This window comes from Cupressus sempervirens, chromosome 9, assembly GCF_028749045.1.
Source record: "Cupressus sempervirens isolate cs-2001-9-10 chromosome 9, ASM2874904v1, whole genome shotgun sequence".
Lineage (NCBI taxonomy): Eukaryota > Viridiplantae > Streptophyta > Pinopsida > Cupressales > Cupressaceae > Cupressus > Cupressus sempervirens.
The window spans coordinates 283,738,638-283,757,079 of NC_143126.1; the positions used below are offsets into that span (position 1 = coordinate 283,738,638).

Here is an 18,442-nt window from a genome sequence, read left to right on the forward strand (position 1 = left end):
AAGGATCTATGTGCCGCTACTGGATGAGCTTCGCATATTGATCCTATCAGAGGGCCATCGTGCACCTTACTCGGCACATCCAGGTGTCAAAAAGATGCATGCAGATTTGCGACGTTTATTCTATTGGTCCGGGATGAAGCGCAACATTGCTGATTTTGTGGCTAGATGTCTTGAGTGTCAGAGAGTCAAGGCAGAACACCAGCATCTGGCAGGACTCTTGCAATCGAATCTCGTTCCTTCATGGAAGTGGGACATCATCTCTATGGATTTCATAGTAGGATTACCTATGACTCTTCGTCGTCATGATGCTATCATGGTCACCGTTGACCGGTTGACCAAGGTGGCACTTTTTGCACCAATCAGGTCTTCCTACACTGCAGCTTCAGTAGCAAATGTCTTCATGCGTGACATTGTGAGACTACATGGTATTCCCCGAAAGATCATTTCGGATAGGGATCATGTTTTCACTTCCGCATTTTGGACATCACTGCAGCATGATCTTGGAGTGCAGTTGAACTTCAGTTCAGCATATCACCTAGAGACAGATGGGCAGATAGAGAGAGTGAATCAGGTTCTCGAAGATATGTTGAGGATGTACGTGATGGATAAGCAAACTCATTGGGAGGACTATCTCTACCTAGTGGAGTTTGCTTACAACAACGGGTATCACAGTTCTATTGGCATGGCACCTTTCCAAGCCTTATATGGACGCCCTTGTCGTACACCTTTGAGTTGGGATAGCCTTGAGGATCGCATCCTGTTGGGCCCAGAGATGCTTCGTGACATGGAGCAACAGGTGGTGCATATCCGAGAGCACTTGACAACGGCACAGGATAGGCAGAAGAAGTATGTTGATGCTCATAGGTCAGATAAGCAGTTTGTTGTGGGAGAGAAGGTTTTCTTGAGAGTGCGTCTGCGGAAGAGTCCGATCCGTTATGGAAAGGGCTCGAAGCTAGCACCTCGCTTTGTGGGACCATTCGATATTCTTGAGAGGATTGGTCCAGTTGCCTATCGTCTTGCTTTACCGCCCAGCCTTGCTCGCATTCATGATGTTTTCCATGTTTCAGTACTTAGACAGTATATTCTTGATGTTGTACATATTCTTGATTGGAATGCATTACAGGTAGAGGACGGGCAGCTGGCTTTGGAGCCAATACATATTCTGGAGCAGCGGGAGTTGACCCTCAGGGGTCGAACCATAGAGCAGGTAAGGGTCCAATGGGACCCTACTGATGACTCTTCAGCGACATGGGAGGATGCATCTAGATTACGGGATTTATATCCCTATTTGTTTATAGGCTTCTAGGAGTAAGCCTAAGTCTAGGGGGGGTGGATGTAGTGCCTGCCCCTAGTTTACATTTTTCGAGCTACATTTATGATATGATTGCCAAACTCTTTTAGGCCAATTTATGTTTGATGAGTAGTATCATTATTTTAGAGATTATCAGAGGATGTTTACACTCAGTTTATTATATGATGAGATTACTTGGTACTCTATATTTCGTGCATGTATGATGATTATTCAATGGTTTTAGTTATCGATGATGATTAGTTAGATGGCTTATTATTTCATGTACCTCTTATGGATACTTACCCCATACTGCATGTGTATGGTGTGCGTGTTGTTTTATTTATGTGTGGTGTTTCTGATATGGTTAAGGAAGGGAGTCGTAGTCACCTGCTAGTCGGGATCTACACGATGCACCACTTCCCACCATTGCCTGTTTAGCTTAGAATATTGTGTTTGTACATGCGTGGATTTTATGCAGGTTGCAGGTACCGGGTATTGACTTCCCTGAATTGTCAGGATGAGCGTACCCTATCGCACTGTCTCAATGGTAAGAGAGGGGAGATAAACTCTTAAGTCCAAATCCTAAACCCTTTAGCCAATTGTCCTAATTGATAATTAGGACAAGTATCTGAGTTAAGTACCCTCCGAATGCATCAAATGATGTAATTTTGTGATTATAACCCTTTTGTTTGATTTGGTATGTATTTTTCTATGATGGGTTTTCGTATGTTGCTTTATGAGTCCTTGGTGTATTTTCTATTAATTAAGTCTAATTAAAAAGACTAATTAATGATTTAATTTTATAAAGAATTATTATGATATTTTTATATTTAATTAATTAATTAATTAATTAAATAAAAGAATTAAAGTTGGAAATTAAAGTTCAAGATATATTTAGAACAAGATAATATTTATTTAATTTAATAATAATATATTTGGAGTTCATTTTAAATAAATGCTAAATACTATTGTTATTTAAATTAATTAAATATGTTATCAATTAAATTCTAAAATAAATTAAAAAGTTGAAAGATATTAATTTATTAAGAATTCTAGATCGCATGATCTAAACATGAGTTAAATATAAGAATTAAATTAAAAGATTAAATTATAAAAATTAATAATGTTATTTTAATTTCTTAAAAGTGCACATAAGATTTAAAGTAATAAATTAATTAAGAATTGAAGTCAAGTGAAATTTTAAATAAAGTTATTTAATCATTCAACTTAATGTGCATGAAAGTTGAATGCAAAAGAATTAGAAAAGATAATAAAAGTTAATTTGGAGTTAACTGAGTTGTGCAAAGAGTCTTCTCGGGTAAACGCACAATTAGTGCCCCGAATTGAGGAGAATTTGCTTATCACAACTTTGGGGGTTCATTTTGGTGATATACGAAGTTGGACGAGAATTTTTGGGGGGAGACAATTTTGGAAGCGAATTTCAGAAAGCTGATACCAAGAAAGTTTTCCAGAGGAAGGTTATTGAGAGGAGCGAATTCTTTTATAGTTCCTGGAGATTGCATAATAGCATCAGAATCAGGTAGGGTCTGGTGTTTTCGATTATCGATTTAATACGCAATTATCCTTTCCTGTCTTCTTCGTGTCTGGGGTTTGTAAATTTGAAATTCCTTGTGAAGAATACTTAAACATTACGATATTGGTATTTATCAGTTACTTGTTTATAAACTTCTTTATACATGAGATTTAAATGGGAAGGGTTGAATTTAGTACCGAGATTCTAGATTAAACGTTTGGACGAATGACTATATTTTCTATATCAAGATAGAGGAGGAAACAATCTTTCAAAGCATATATTTATATATATATTAAAAAAAAATTAATTAAAAAAAAAATTAATTAATTAATTATTTTAATATATATATATATATATATATATATAGTTTAAAAATGTTTATATATATATATATTGATTGTACCCCCTTTTTAAAAATTTTTTAAAAAAAAATGTTTAGCAAACTTAGTGAAACTTTAGGTTAATTCTTTTGGATCCCTTGGCGGGGCGTTACATCTGGTATCAGAGCCCAAGTTTCTACATTGGGAGCTCTGGGTATATTGGAACGCCACTAGTGTTAACTAGTTGAATAAAAATGCAAACCTTAAACTAAAACTTGAAGCTAGTTGAACTGAAACAGTATATAAACTATTAGTTACCTATTTTATTCATACTTCAACACTCAAAACTTCAAAACTAAAATTATACTTAAACTGAAATTATAGGTAAACTGAAAACTGAAAATATCTTGTTTGCAAAACATGTGTCTTTTATCTATGTATTTCAGTAGTATGTTTCACGGTTATTTTAGCATCTTGTGTCTTGGATATTATTGTAGGATGGTATCTGGGACGAGATCTTCCGTTAGGGGCCGTAGCCTTGGCCGTGGCAGAGGTCGTGGATGAGGCAGAGATGTTAGTGTTCATGAGTCTATCCATGAGAGCCCCATTCAGGAAGAGAATAGGGAAGAGCATGTCAGTGAGCATCAGGAAGAGAACCACGATGAGGGACATGCCGACTCTGAGGAGGTTGATCTGAGGCAAATGATGCGAACCCTTATTGATCACTTACCTCCTGTTCTTGAGCAGGATAGAGCACACCAGGTTGCACATGAGCATAGACGCAGATCTAGGAGTCCTCAGAGGGATCGACATAGATTCATAGTATCTTCTCAAATGAAGGATCTTCAGAGGTCCAAGATCAAGCCCTTTAATGGGCAAGGTTCTGGGTATGTAGCTGAGCAGTGGCTTATTGCCCTTGACAGGATTTTTGCTATGCAGGACTTTGACAGTAATGTCAAAGCGAGGTTTGCCATTACCAATCTAGAGTTATTTGGAGCCACCTGGTGGACTATTGAGGAGAAGAAGTTGGGCATTGACATGGGTAGTGTCACTTGGGAGATTTTCTTGGAGAGTTTTCATGAACGATTCCTACCAGAGGAATGGAAGCAGCTTAGAGCAGATGAGTTCCATAACCTGAGACAGTTCACTATGACCGTTGTAGAGTATGAGCGCAAGTTCTATGAGCTCATGCTTTTTTCGAGATTCAGTGACAACCCAACACAGTTGGCACAACATTTCATTCGAGGCTTGAACAACCGTTTTATTGGGGGTGTTAAGGTATTTGAGCCTAAGACCCTCAAGGATGTGGTACATCGAGCTATCCTGGTAGAGCAGAGTGTCAACTTTGGGCAAGGAGGATTTGTGGGAGCGCCTACTATAGCAGGATCTAAGGGCAACCACAATTTCGGTGGAATCAGGAAGCGTCCCTTCCCTAGGAGGAATCAGTATTCTCAGCAGCATTCTCAACAGCAGCCTCAGTAGCATAAGGGATTTTACCCTCAGGCACAGAGTGGTGGTGGTGGATCCAACTCTAGGATCAATCGCAATGCTCAACGTAATAGACAGAATCAGCAATCTCGGCCTGCACAGAGAAACCAGTCTTTTGCTAGCAGGGGTAGCCACCAGCGGTCGAATGCACCACCTATAGGGAGAGGATCTGGCAGGGGCACGGGATGTTATTCGTGTGGACAGATTGGTCATATTGCAGCATACTGCCCACAGCAAGCATCTCAGTATTCAGGACCCAGGCCTGCGGCATCTGAGCCTACAGTCAAAAATACAGGTGGATCTCATAGAGTATTTGCAGCGGTGGATCACCGTCAGGCAGACCATCAGGGGACAGTAGTTGAGACTACAGGAGCTATCCGAGGTACACCTCTCTCTGTATTATTTGATTCAGGTGCTACATATTCTTTCATTTCTCCATCTCTAGTTGACAAGTGTAAGCTGGAGTCGGTTAAGCAAGACCATGGTTGGCAAGTGGAACTAGCCTCAGGCGCTAAAGTTTCCACAGATTCGGTAGTTCATAAGTGTGGACTTAGCATAGGAGGGTTTGAGACTTCAGTTGATTTTTGAGTTATTCCTCTTGGCTCCTACGATGTGGTCTTAGGTATGGATTGGCTTGGCTCTCATAGGGCTAGTATTGACTGCAGAAAGAAGATCATTATGTGTCAGGATGACCAAGGGAAGGATGTTGCGATTGTGGGGATACCGAGACCTATATCCCTACGGATGATCTCTGCTATGCAACTTAAGCGAAGCTTTCATAAGGGGTGTCAGGTATTTGCCGTTTTGGTAAATGAGCTTGATGAGGAAGACTCTACGAGAAAGACCCTAGATCACCCTATTTTACAGGAGTATGTTGATGTCTTTCCGAGTGAGATTCCAGGCATGCCTCCGAAGAGAGACATTGATTTTAGCATTGAGCTCACTCCAGGAGCGGAACCTATCTCTAGAGCTCCTTACCGTATGACCACTCAAGAGCTAAGTGAGTTGCGTTTGCAGTTAGAGGAACTTTTGGCCAAGGGTAGTATTCGACCTAGTGTATCACCATGGGGAGCTCCAGTGCTCTTTGTGAAGAAGAAGGATGGTTCTTTGCGCCTTTGCATCGATTACAGACAGCTGAATAAGGTGACAATAAAGAACAGGTATCCTTTACCAAGGATTGATGATTTATTTGATCAGATCAAGGGAGCTACAGTGTTCTCTAAGATTGATCTTAAGTCAGGATACCATCAACTTCGCATCAAGGAGGCTGATATTCATAAGACCGCCTTTCGAACTTGCTACGGGCATTATGAGTTCACAGTGGTACCCTTTGGGCTGACGAACGCTCCATCAGTTTTCATGTGCTTAATGAATGGGGTGTTTCGTTCCTATCTTGATAGATTTGTTCTTGTGTTCCTCGATGATATTCTGATATATTCTAAGTCCCAAAAGGAACATGAGGAACATTTGAGTTTAGTTTTGCAGTGCTTGAGAGATAATCAACTTTATGCCAATGCGGCAAAGTGTGATTTCTTTCAATCAGAGATACAGTATTTGGGACACGTTATTTCAAGCGAAGGTATCTCTGTAGACCCTGCGAAGATCCAGGCAATAGTAGATTGGCCTGCACCCACTACTGTGTCAGAAATTCATAGTTTCATGGGTCTAGCTGGGTATTATCGCAGATTTGTTCAAAACTTCTCCAGAATAGCACACCCTATTACCTCCCTTCAGAGGAAAGGAAAGAAGTTTCTTTGGACAGAAAAGTGTGTAGAAGCATTTCAGAAACTCAAAGAGCTTCTGACCAGTGCACCGATCTTAGCAGTACCTGATCCAGAAGGTGAGTTCATGGTGTGTACATATGCTTCCCTTGAGGGTATTGGAGCAGTTCTAATGCAGAATGGTCGAGTGATTGCATATGAGTCACGCAAACTCAAGGATCATGAGTTGAATTATCCTACACATGACCTGGAGTTAGCAGCAGTAGTTCATGCCTTAGTGAGATGGAGACATTTCTTGTTGGGACACAGATTTGAACTACATAGCGATCATCGTAGTCTTCAGTACATATTCATGCAGCCTAATCTGAATGCTAGGCAAAGGCGTTGGATGGAGTTTTTGTGCGAGTATGACTTTGAGGTAAAGTATATCTAGGGGAAGGAGAATGTTGTAGCGGATGCTTTGAGTCGCAGGAAACATGTGATATCATCTATGACTCTTAGTGTCGATTTGAGGTGTCAGATACTTCAGGCACTCCCCACTGATTCATGGTATCTGGAGGTGTGCAGTGAGATCAATTCAGGGAGACCCTTGGAGGGTAAGTTTTCAGGCTATGTCCTAGAGTCAGATGGCCTTTTGAGACATTCAGGAAGGATCTATGTGCCGCTACTGGATGAGCTTCGCATATTGATCCTATCAGAGGGCCATCGTGCACCTTACTCGGCACATCCAGGTGTCAAAAAGATGCATGCAGATTTGCGACGTTTATTCTATTGGTCCGGGATGAAGCGCAACATTGCTGATTTTGTGGCTAGATGTCTTGAGTGTCAGAGAGTCAAGGCAGAACACCAGCATCTGGCAGGACTCTTGCAATCGAATCTCGTTCCTTCATGGAAGTGGGACATCATCTCTATGGATTTCATAGTAGGATTACCTATGACTCTTCGTCGTCATGATGCTATCATGGTCACCGTTGACCGGTTGACCAAGGTGGCACTTTTTGCACCAATCAGGTCTTCCTACACTGCAGCTTCAGTAGCAAATGTCTTCATGCGTGACATTGTGAGACTACATGGTATTCCCCGAAAGATCATTTCGGATAGGGATCATGTTTTCACTTCCGCATTTTGGACATCACTGCAGCATGATCTTGGAGTGCAGTTGAACTTCAGTTCAGCATATCACCTAGAGACAGATGGGCAGATAGAGAGAGTGAATCAGGTTCTCGAAGATATGTTGAGGATGTACGTGATGGATAAGCAAACTCATTGGGAGGACTATCTCTACCTAGTGGAGTTTGCTTACAACAACGGGTATCACAGTTCTATTGGCATGGCACCTTTCCAAGCCTTATATGGACGCCCTTGTCGTACACCTTTGAGTTGGGATAGCCTTGAGGATCGCATCCTGTTGGGCCCAGAGATGCTTCGTGACATGGAGCAACAGGTGGTGCATATCCGAGAGCACTTGACAACGGCACAGGATAGGCAGAAGAAGTATGTTGATGCTCATAGGTCAGATAAGCAGTTTGTTGTGGGAGAGAAGGTTTTCTTGAGAGTGCGTCTGCGGAAGAGTCCGATCCGTTATGGAAAGGGCTCGAAGCTAGCACCTCGCTTTGTGGGACCATTCGATATTCTTGAGAGGATTGGTCCAGTTGCCTATCGTCTTGCTTTACCGCCCAGCCTTGCTCGCATTCATGATGTTTTCCATGTTTCAGTACTTAGACAGTATATTCTTGATGTTGTACATATTCTTGATTGGAATGCATTACAGGTAGAGGACGGGCAGCTGGCTTTGGAGCCAATACATATTCTGGAGCAGCGGGAGTTGACCCTCAGGGGTCGAACCATAGAGCAGGTAAGGGTCCAATGGGACCCTACTGATGACTCTTCAGCGACATGGGAGGATGCATCTAGATTACGGGATTTATATCCCTATTTGTTTATAGGCTTCTAGGAGTAAGCCTAAGTCTAGGGGGGGTGGATGTAGTGCCTGCCCCTAGTTTACATTTTTCGAGCTACATTTATGATATGATTGCCAAACTCTTTTAGGCCAATTTATGTTTGATGAGTAGTATCATTATTTTAGAGATTATCAGAGGATGTTTACACTCAGTTTATTATATGATGAGATTACTTGGTACTCTATATTTCGTGCATGTATGATGATTATTCAATGGTTTTAGTTATCGATGATGATTAGTTAGATGGCTTATTATTTCATGTACCTCTTATGGATACTTACCCCATACTGCATGTGTATGGTGTGCGTGTTGTTTTATTTATGTGTGGTGTTTCTGATATGGTTAAGGAAGGGAGTCGTAGTCACCTGCTAGTCGGGATCTACACGATGCACCACTTCCCACCATTGCCTGTTTAGCTTAGAATATTGTGTTTGTACATGCGTGGATTTTATGCAGGTTGCAGGTACCGGGTATTGACTTCCCTGAATTGTCAGGATGAGCGTACCCTATCGCACTGTCTCAATGGTAAGAGAGGGGAGATAAACTCTTAAGTCCAAATCCTAAACCCTTTAGCCAATTGTCCTAATTGATAATTAGGACAAGTATCTGAGTTAAGTACCCTCCGAATGCATCAAATGATGTAATTTTGTGATTATAACCCTTTTGTTTGATTTGGTATGTATTTTTCTATGATGGGTTTTCGTATGTTGCTTTATGAGTCCTTGGTGTATTTTCTATTAATTAAGTCTAATTAAAAAGACTAATTAATGATTTAATTTTATAAAGAATTATTATGATATTTTTATATTTAATTAATTAATTAATTAATTAAATAAAAGAATTAAAGTTGGAAATTAAAGTTCAAGATATATTTAGAACAAGATAATATTTATTTAATTTAATAATAATATATTTGGAGTTCATTTTAAATAAATGCTAAATACTATTGTTATTTAAATTAATTAAATATGTTATCAATTAAATTCTAAAATAAATTAAAAAGTTGAAAGATATTAATTTATTAAGAATTCTAGATCGCATGATCTAAACATGAGTTAAATATAAGAATTAAATTAAAAGATTAAATTATAAAAATTAATAATGTTATTTTAATTTCTTAAAAGTGCACATAAGATTTAAAGTAATAAATTAATTAAGAATTGAAGTCAAGTGAAATTTTAAATAAAGTTATTTAATCATTCAACTTAATGTGCATGAAAGTTGAATGCAAAAGAATTAGAAAAGATAATAAAAGTTAATTTGGAGTTAACTGAGTTGTGCAAAGAGTCTTCTCGGGTAAACGCACAATTAGTGCCCCGAATTGAGGAGAATTTGCTTATCACAACTTTGGGGGTTCATTTTGGTGATATACGAAGTTGGACGAGAATTTTTGGGGGGAGACAATTTTGGAAGCGAATTTCAGAAAGCTGATACCAAGAAAGTTTTCCAGAGGAAGGTTATTGAGAGGAGCGAATTCTTTTACAGTTCCTGGAGATTGCATAATAGCATCAGAATCAGGTAGGGTCTGGTGTTTTCGATTATCGATTTAATACGCAATTATCCTTTCCTGTCTTCTTCGTGTCTGGGGTTTGTAAATCTGAAATTCCTTGTGAAGAATACTTAAACATTACGATATTGGTATTTATCAGTTACTTGTTTATAAACTTCTTTATACATGAGATTTAAATGGGAAGGGTTGAATTTAATACTGAGATTCTAGATTAAACGTTTGGATGAATGACTATATTTTCTATATCAAGATAGAGGAGGAAACAATCTTTCAAAGCATATATTTATATATATATTAAAAAATTAATTAATTAAAAAAAAAATTTAATTAATTAATTATTTTAATATATTTATAGTTTAAAAATGTTTATATATATATTGATTGTACCCCCTTTTAAAAAAAAAAAAAAAAAAATGTTTAGCAAACTTAGTGAAACTTTAGGTTAATTCTTTTGGATCCCTTGGCGGGGTGTTACATCTACGTCGTACCTGCAGTCGCAGTACCTGCGACGCAGGTCTGTCGGCTAAGCCGACCGTGGGGGGTGGGCACGGGGTAATTCCCTCCCGCCAAACAAACTTATAAAAATTATTATATTTAATTTAATTAATTTTTTATTTTTTTTATTATTTTTTTTTTTTTTAAATATATATATATATTTTGTAAATTCGTTTTTTCTTTAATATATTATTTACAAAAAACGATTTTTATTATTAATTAAAATTTTTAATTAATAAAATTATTATATATTTTTTATTTAATAAAAGTTTTATTTTATTAATACTTAAATAATAAATATTAAATGTATTTCACATAAATGGTAAATATTAAATTATTGATAATTTTGGTTAAATATTAATAATTTAACAATTAATGGATAGATTAAAATAAGTAATTAGATCAAATGATTATTGATTACTTTAACTAAAATTAGTTTAATTAAAGTTAATTAATAATGAATACTATCTGATTAGATAGTAGATTTGGAAGATTGACTTAATGAAAGTTATTATAGAAGGGGTTAATCGTAAAGGTGGTTAATATGAAAACTTTGTTACTTGAATTCAACATTAAACTGAAACATAAACCTTACCTTAACTCAAATAATATACTTTCAGATCCAATCCCTAAGACTTTGATGTTGTCTTTGTACTTTGAATGTTTTGGGGTCGATTTAGCGTCGACCAGTTTAGGTTGTTACCAGAGGCTCGGGGGTTGTGAATGTGACGTCATGATGAATTAGTCTCGATCTTTCTAAACCCGACCATGGTAATGTGATGAAGTGCTCTATGACATGATTATGTTACGGTTTGTTATTGCTTTCCAGTTCCTTGTGTGAAGCTGAGGTGTATGTATTTGAGAATACCTAACTTAACCATTTTTGAGTCTCGATCAGTTATATTTGATAACCATTTCTGAGTCTCGATCAGTTATACTTGTATTACTTTCTGGTTGCTCATTAGAGAACCATTGGATTTTGTGACTTATCATTGATGCCTTCAGTTGCTGATAGAGGACTGTCGTGATTACATGATTACTATTTGATGTTATCCGTTGCTCATGAAGAACTAATGTAATTTTGTGGATTATCTTTTTATGATATTTTTCAGTTGCTCGTGTAGGACTGAGATGGTTTTATTATGATTCTTTGTTTTACGAGTTCATGAGCTAGGGTAGGTTATCTATGTGTAGAGTCGGGAAGTGGCTTGCAATGGGGGTCGGAGCCCTAAGAGGCTGCCTTGAGAAACCCATTGTAAGTCATTTTTAATAAGTGAAAACATTTACACTAAATGAGATAAAATGAACCTAACAAGATAATTGTATGTTCTCTCCCATGCCATGAGTGCTAGTACAGACTAGGATGGGGTAGAGAGGACGCTTGGTTACGACCTTGCATTCCATAGTATGCCTCGTCAGTACGAGAGGATACTAGTGGCCGCAGGATCAGTAGGGACTCGGGATTCCTAAGGGATTGCTCGGGTAACTTCTACATGACTTTTGCGATGACACTTTCCTACTTGCATATTAGGTTTCCTACGTGTCTTGTGGTACCTCTGGGATATAGATGTCGATCTTTTTAGGAACCCTTGAGTTAGCATACTTATAGGATTTCCTGGACTTAGAGAGTATTTATGATTATAGGTTTTGTTATCCTATTTGGGACTTGAGACTATCTCCTCAGTGCGGTGGGAGTGGACCATTTAGGTTCCACGCGGTTGGGTGGTAGTGCTTTTACTCTTACCATTGAGATCCGTTCCATGGTCACCGTGGTTGGAGATTTCGTGATTGGCATTTACCTACACTATGTTCTTGGATTAGTATGATGGATGGTTAGATTTTATGATAGATGTTTTATCATTATGGATGTATGGATGTATCATGTATGGTGAATAGTTTCATATATTTTTATTGTACTTTGTATCATGGATTTGAGGATGTTGTATCTTGATCTTTACATATGTATATTCTTTTAAGCCTTTCATACCCTGTGACATGTACAGTGGATGAATGAGCATTCCAAATTAATTGGCCAAGGAGCATTCGGAACAAATGTATATTATGGACATTGGAGTTTCTGATTATTCTTTTATATGTATGTGTTAGTTGTTAGACTTAGAATTAATTAAATTTAAACGTGACTCAACGTCTTGGGATCTTTAAGAAATGTAACTTGCAATGTATGTTTGTCGATGATTACATGTTATTGCTTCCGCTACTATTTGTTTGATGTGTATGTCATACTTTCTTACTTTAAAAAAAAAAAAAAAAAATTTAGCAAACTTAGTGAAACTTTAGGTTAATTCTTTTGGATCCCTTGGCGGGGCGTTACAATTTTCCTATGAATTGTCATAAAATTAAATGTAATACATTGAAGAGCCGAAATGATTATACCTAGTAAAAAATAGCCTAAAATATAGAAGCATTGGCAAACAATAACTCTATAAATGTATTCCTTCAAGACATCTTAAATTATTTATATTGCTTTTGGATTTGAGCGTGTTTAATTTTTTATGAAAATATTAAATGTAATCAAATATAAAATCAATATCAAAATATTAAATCATGGATTGTGGAAATAGTATATCTTTAGTAAAAAAATATTGTTTGCAAATTATAATCATAACAAAAGATGCCTAAAAATAAAGCCCATCATTGTCATGATCTAAAAATGGTCACAACACTTCCACTTTTGTTGGTCTTCTCAATCAGCAATTGAGTTTCTAATCTAAAAAATATATTCATTATAGAAATTTCATTTTTTCATTATATCAATGTAGTAAAAAAATAATTTTATGAAAATAAACTTTCATTTTTAGATTATAATAATACATCTCAATATATAGTAATTTTTGTTAAGTAGAAACTTTATATGTTGTCAGTTTTAGAACATTTAAATAACAAACAAGATTTGTTTTACCTTTTTCCCCTAAGATTTTGTTTATTTCTATAATTAAATTAGAATTAAATACAAAAATGGTATAGATCAAAAAATAAAATTTTATAATAATCTATAGTCCATAATAGATTTGCATTTATTGCACTTTTCTACAATGACACTATTATTGTTGGCATACTTAATAGTTTTAAATTTGAGTTTCACATTTTCTAATAATATTTTTGAAATGTAACACAGATATTTTGGGACTCCATATTCCCTTACAAAGTTAGACATGGTTGCAATACTAGATTTTGCATATGGGGCAATGGAGAACTATGGTTTGATTACATATCGAGAATCCACATTGCTCTATGATGAAAAGCTTTCTGCAGCTACAAACAAGCAAAGGGTACTCGTTCTTTACATGCATTTTTTGGAAATATTTTGTACTTCTATTAATCTTATTAATTACTCAAAAATATTGGTAAAATCAAACAAATATTTCATCTTATATTAATTTGTGGAGTTTCTTAGATGTTTGTATATCATCTCCTTCAAAGGAAATAAGGTGGAGATATATCCATTGCATCTTTGTGTTACTAAGGGTTCTCCTTACAATATTGAAGTTATAGGGACACAACATAGCTTCAATATTTTAATTATTATAAATAATTGTATGTAGCTTCCAAATATCTCCATTGTATTTGGTACATATCTTGTAGATAGTGTTTGATCTTAAACTATCTATTTCAACTTAAAAATACATGATGCCCATCACAAAACATACACTAAAATCATAAGTTCCCTTGAGGAATATTTTCCTTAATTATTTATAAATATAATAAAGATTATATTTTTTACATAGTACCTAGTGTACTAGCATTACAAATTTATTATATGTAACCAAAAACTCTCCCATATAATCACATTTTATACTTTTTAGAGGAGTATCAATCTTGTTATTAATCTTAATCTAAGGTTAATCATAAATAAACTACTTTTAGGATTGTTCTTCATTCTAAATCATTGGTTACTAGTTCTATGCATTATCATTAGAAGCCTATCTCTCATTTCTATATTATATACAATTATGTATTTTGCAAGCTAAAAAAATCATGTATAATTGATGTATTATTTACTTATCTAATCATCAATAATCAAATGAGATATAAATAATCATAATAACTATCACATAAAACATCCTTACCTTTGAATTAATCAAGAAAATAAATGCATAAATGATGCAATAGCATCCTTGGGTCATTGGCAGTATTGCATCTATTATAAGGAAAAGCCCACTAGTACAACTAAGAGGGGGAAGGGTTGAATAAGTTATATACTTAATCCAAATTAAACTTAACTTATTAAATCAAACTTTAATAACTAATTAAGTGAATAATTACAAGAGATAGAACATACACAATGACACAATGATTTTTTAGCTATAGAAACCCTTGATCGGAGGGAAAACCCAAGCTTGGATGGTACACATGAAATGATGCACTAATATTAAAGTTCCTTGTAAGAGGATAACCCTATTGGGAGCCAATTCCATAGAATAAGTACATTTGAGTCCATGTTAGGAGACTTTGAATCCCTGGTAGAAGATTCTAACCCTCTTAGGAGCAATAAGGAAGACAATTGAACCTACTATCCAAATTTCTTCAAAAGTATTACACAAAATAGATCTCAAGGATAAGATATCCCCGGTAATAAACTAACCAATATAATAACTTGTTTTTTGATATAATTCCTTTGAAGTTTTCAAACCAATCTCATCATGATCTGCTACTATGTTCTTATAAAATTTTCATCCTCAATATTAATACAATACCCTACACAAGTCACACTGTAACTCAAGGAAACAACCTTGTTAGTTTGTTAGGGATTTTTTGATAAAGTGTGATACAAAAATTGGTTCTTGCAGTAGTATTGAGCTATAAGGGATTGCATATTGTAATTGGGTTGTAATCACTGGATCGTAAGAATATTGGACTTGCTATTTGGTAAATATAGCTCAAGAATTGGGTGAACCACATTAAATCTTGGTGTCTTGTGTTCTTTTCTATGTGATCTATTATATTCTAATATTTTTTATATTTGCATGTAATTATTATTTCTATTTGTGGTTAAATACTAACAAGTGGTATCAGAGCGAGTTTTTTTTTTAGTTATCCTCTGTAGGAAAGTCTCACGGTTGAGTGGGAGTCTCATGTTTGAGTGGGAGTGATAGAAGATGAGGGTAAGCTAAGGGTTGAAAAATTTAATGGGCATAAATTTCAATTATGGAAGATGCAAATGGAGGACTATCTTTATCAGAAGGATTTATGGAAGCCATTGGAAGGTAAAACCAAGAATCAGTGATCTATCTCAAATGACAACTTGGATCTTTTAGATAGAAAGACACTTGGAAGCATTCAATTATGTCTGGCACCATCAATGACATTTAATATTACAAAAGAAAAGATGACAGAAGAGTTGATGGAAACCCTAGAAAAATTGTATGAAAATCCCTTCGCTTCAAATAAGATATTTCTCATGAAGCAATTATTTAATATGAAAATGACAGAAGGTGAATCTATTGTAGATCATTTAAATGATTTTAATACCATTACTAGTTAGTTATCTTTTTTGGGTATCAATTTTGATGAAGAAATTAGGGCTCTCTTGATTTTGTGTTCTTTTCCTAAAAGTTGGAATGGCTTGGTAATGGTTGTGCGTAATTTTTTTTTGGATCTAGTACCCTAAAATATAATGACGTGATTAGTGTTATTTTGAGTGAAGAAACTCATAGTAAATCCTTAGGTTGATCTACATTAGGATGTGCTTTGAACACAAAAAGAAAAGGTAGAACAACTGAAAGGGGAAATAGTTCTAGGAATCATGGTAAATCAAGAGGAAAGTCAAAGGGGAGGAGGTCTCAATCGAGAGGACCAAATGACTACTAGTATTGTGGCAAAATAGGGCATAAGAAGAAAGGCTATTGGACTCGAAAGAAAAATGAAGGAGAAAAGCAAGATGGAGACAAGGAGGAAAATGTGGTAAGTAACAAATCCAAAGAGGATGCTTTGCTTCTATCTTTAGAAAGTGTTGATGATTCATAGGTTTTAAATTCTAGTGCTTCATTTCATGCTACAACTCGTAGAGGTTATTTCATTAATTATGTCCAAGGGGATTTTGAGCTTGTTTATTTGGGGCATAATGAACTGTGAGGTCCCTCCTTGCATGTACTTATTAAATATGTAGCTCTATGTTAAAATTGTCATAGGAGATTAGAATGGTTATGAAATAATGTTTTATGGTTTAGATTTCCTAATAAGAACTAAGATCCTAATACATTCATGTTTTAAATATTCAGTGATTCAAGAATAAACTACACTATCTTGACTATTTAAACATTAAAATTTTACTAACAATGATACAAGGCATTTTCACCTAATGATAAGGGTGTTGATTTTGATACCTCGATGATTAAGTTTTATGTTCCAAATAGTTCAGTATTCCTTAAATGGTGATGTTTATGATGTTAGGTATATACATGCCTAATGATAATTATCCTAGTATTTTAATCTAAATTAATGAATAAGTTATGTTATATTGATTATGTGATTATTGATGATTAAATGTGAGTAGAAATGAATTAAACAGTTAATTATATGAAAGATTCATGTTTTGATTTATGTAACTATCCAGATAAGTTTTGAATATATGTATGTGATTTTCTTGAGGTACTGATGGGTGCAATGAGTGTGCAGGATATTTATTAGTTAGGGAAATCTAACTGAGAAACAAAATTGAACCCTATGTATCAATTGTGGAAATCAAGTGTTTTTATAGTCTCGCTTGACACTCGTGAATTGTATATGCATTCTAGCATGATAGTTAGGGTTAACCAAGTAACCTAAAGATCTAAGTCGGACTAGGTTAGGGACCCTTTTTGCTAATTAGTTTTTAATCAAAGTTAATTACCCTAATCAGGATTAGTGAGTAATCTGCATTTTTGTAGGTTGTTAAAAGTCCTAAATTTTTTCTAGCTGTTGATAGGTCCCTAATTAATCCTAAATGCCTAAAATCATGAAATCTAAATACCCAAAGGGTATGGGTATGGGTTGGGGGCATTTTCCACCCCCCTAGCCCCTTTTGTTGACTTTTATGGTCACTCAAAAACCCAATTTTTGCTTTATTCCGAAAATTGATAGTTTCATCATGAGTTGTATGACCTTAACTCCACCTTGAGGTTAGCCTTAGGTCTAGTTGTGTTAGAAGCCTCTAGAAATTTTGGGCAAGTGGGGGAGTTATTGCATTTTAGAGGTGGTTGAGTTTAGGATCTTATTTAGAGGCAATTTTGAGAGAATTTTGGTTGTTCACCCAACTTCTAGTTTTAGAGTGGAATTCAAACTTGAAGGAGAAGGAGAGAAAAGCAAGCTCATCTCAAATTTTTTCATTGCCATAACCCAATTTTGAAGGTAGGAATACTTCACCTCATTTTGTTCATGTTGTGCTTCATGTTTTAATTTTATTGTTTATGTATGTTTGTGTGTGTGTTGAGTATGTTGGGAGGGATTGAAATAGGTTTTCTTAAATGTCTTTCCTTTGTGTTTTGTTTTAAATTTTGAAGAGATTTTATGGGTGTATTGGCATTACTCACCATCGGATAGGGCTGAAGTGGCCATGTACGGGGGAAGGTCTTTAGTTGGACTCCAACAGTGCAGAGTCTCTTCTCAGGAGGAGAAGAGAGAAAGAGAGTAGGGTGTTATGAGCCCCTACTCATCAACACAAATCATGTTATGAGTTTTGAAATTTAAGAAGTAAAAGAATGAATTTCCTTGTGATATCAGCCCCGAAAGGGCATCTATGGAAGAATGGAAGTTCTGGAGATTTTAGCCCCGAAAGGAGATATGTTATGGTATTGTGACTAACGTCTCCTGTTGGAAAAATCGACCTTCTCCTTAGTCTGGTTCAATGCTAAACCTATTGTGCAAACCGAGATGGGAGTGAATGGTTGTTTTGTCTTCATTTTATGATTGGTTGTCTCTTGATCAGTTTTCATTCTCTCCATGATCATTGTGATGTGTTGCAGGCTTCGTAACAATTTCTCTATTGTGGAACCAAGTAGAAAATTTAGAATTGTATTTAAATTCATGTGTTGGGAGATTTTTCCTCGAAATAATGATTCCGTTGTAAAAATGTGATTGTTAAAACTTATTGTGAATACAACTACAATCTCAGGTTTTCTTCCCT

The 18,442-nt window shown here is 35.7% G+C and overlaps 1 protein-coding gene across 1 annotated transcript in view; it reads left to right on the forward strand.

Moving 5' to 3' along the window:
* LOC149538543 (aminopeptidase M1-like) overlaps nucleotides 1-18,442 on the forward strand; it is a 368,334-nt gene that overhangs the window by 113,363 nt on the left and 236,529 nt on the right. The window contains exon 6 of the mRNA XM_089799851.1: nucleotides 13,457-13,610. Within this exon, the coding sequence (XP_089655977.1) occupies nucleotides 13,457-13,610 (154 nt within the window). The remainder of the gene's footprint in view (nucleotides 1-13,456; nucleotides 13,611-18,442) is intronic.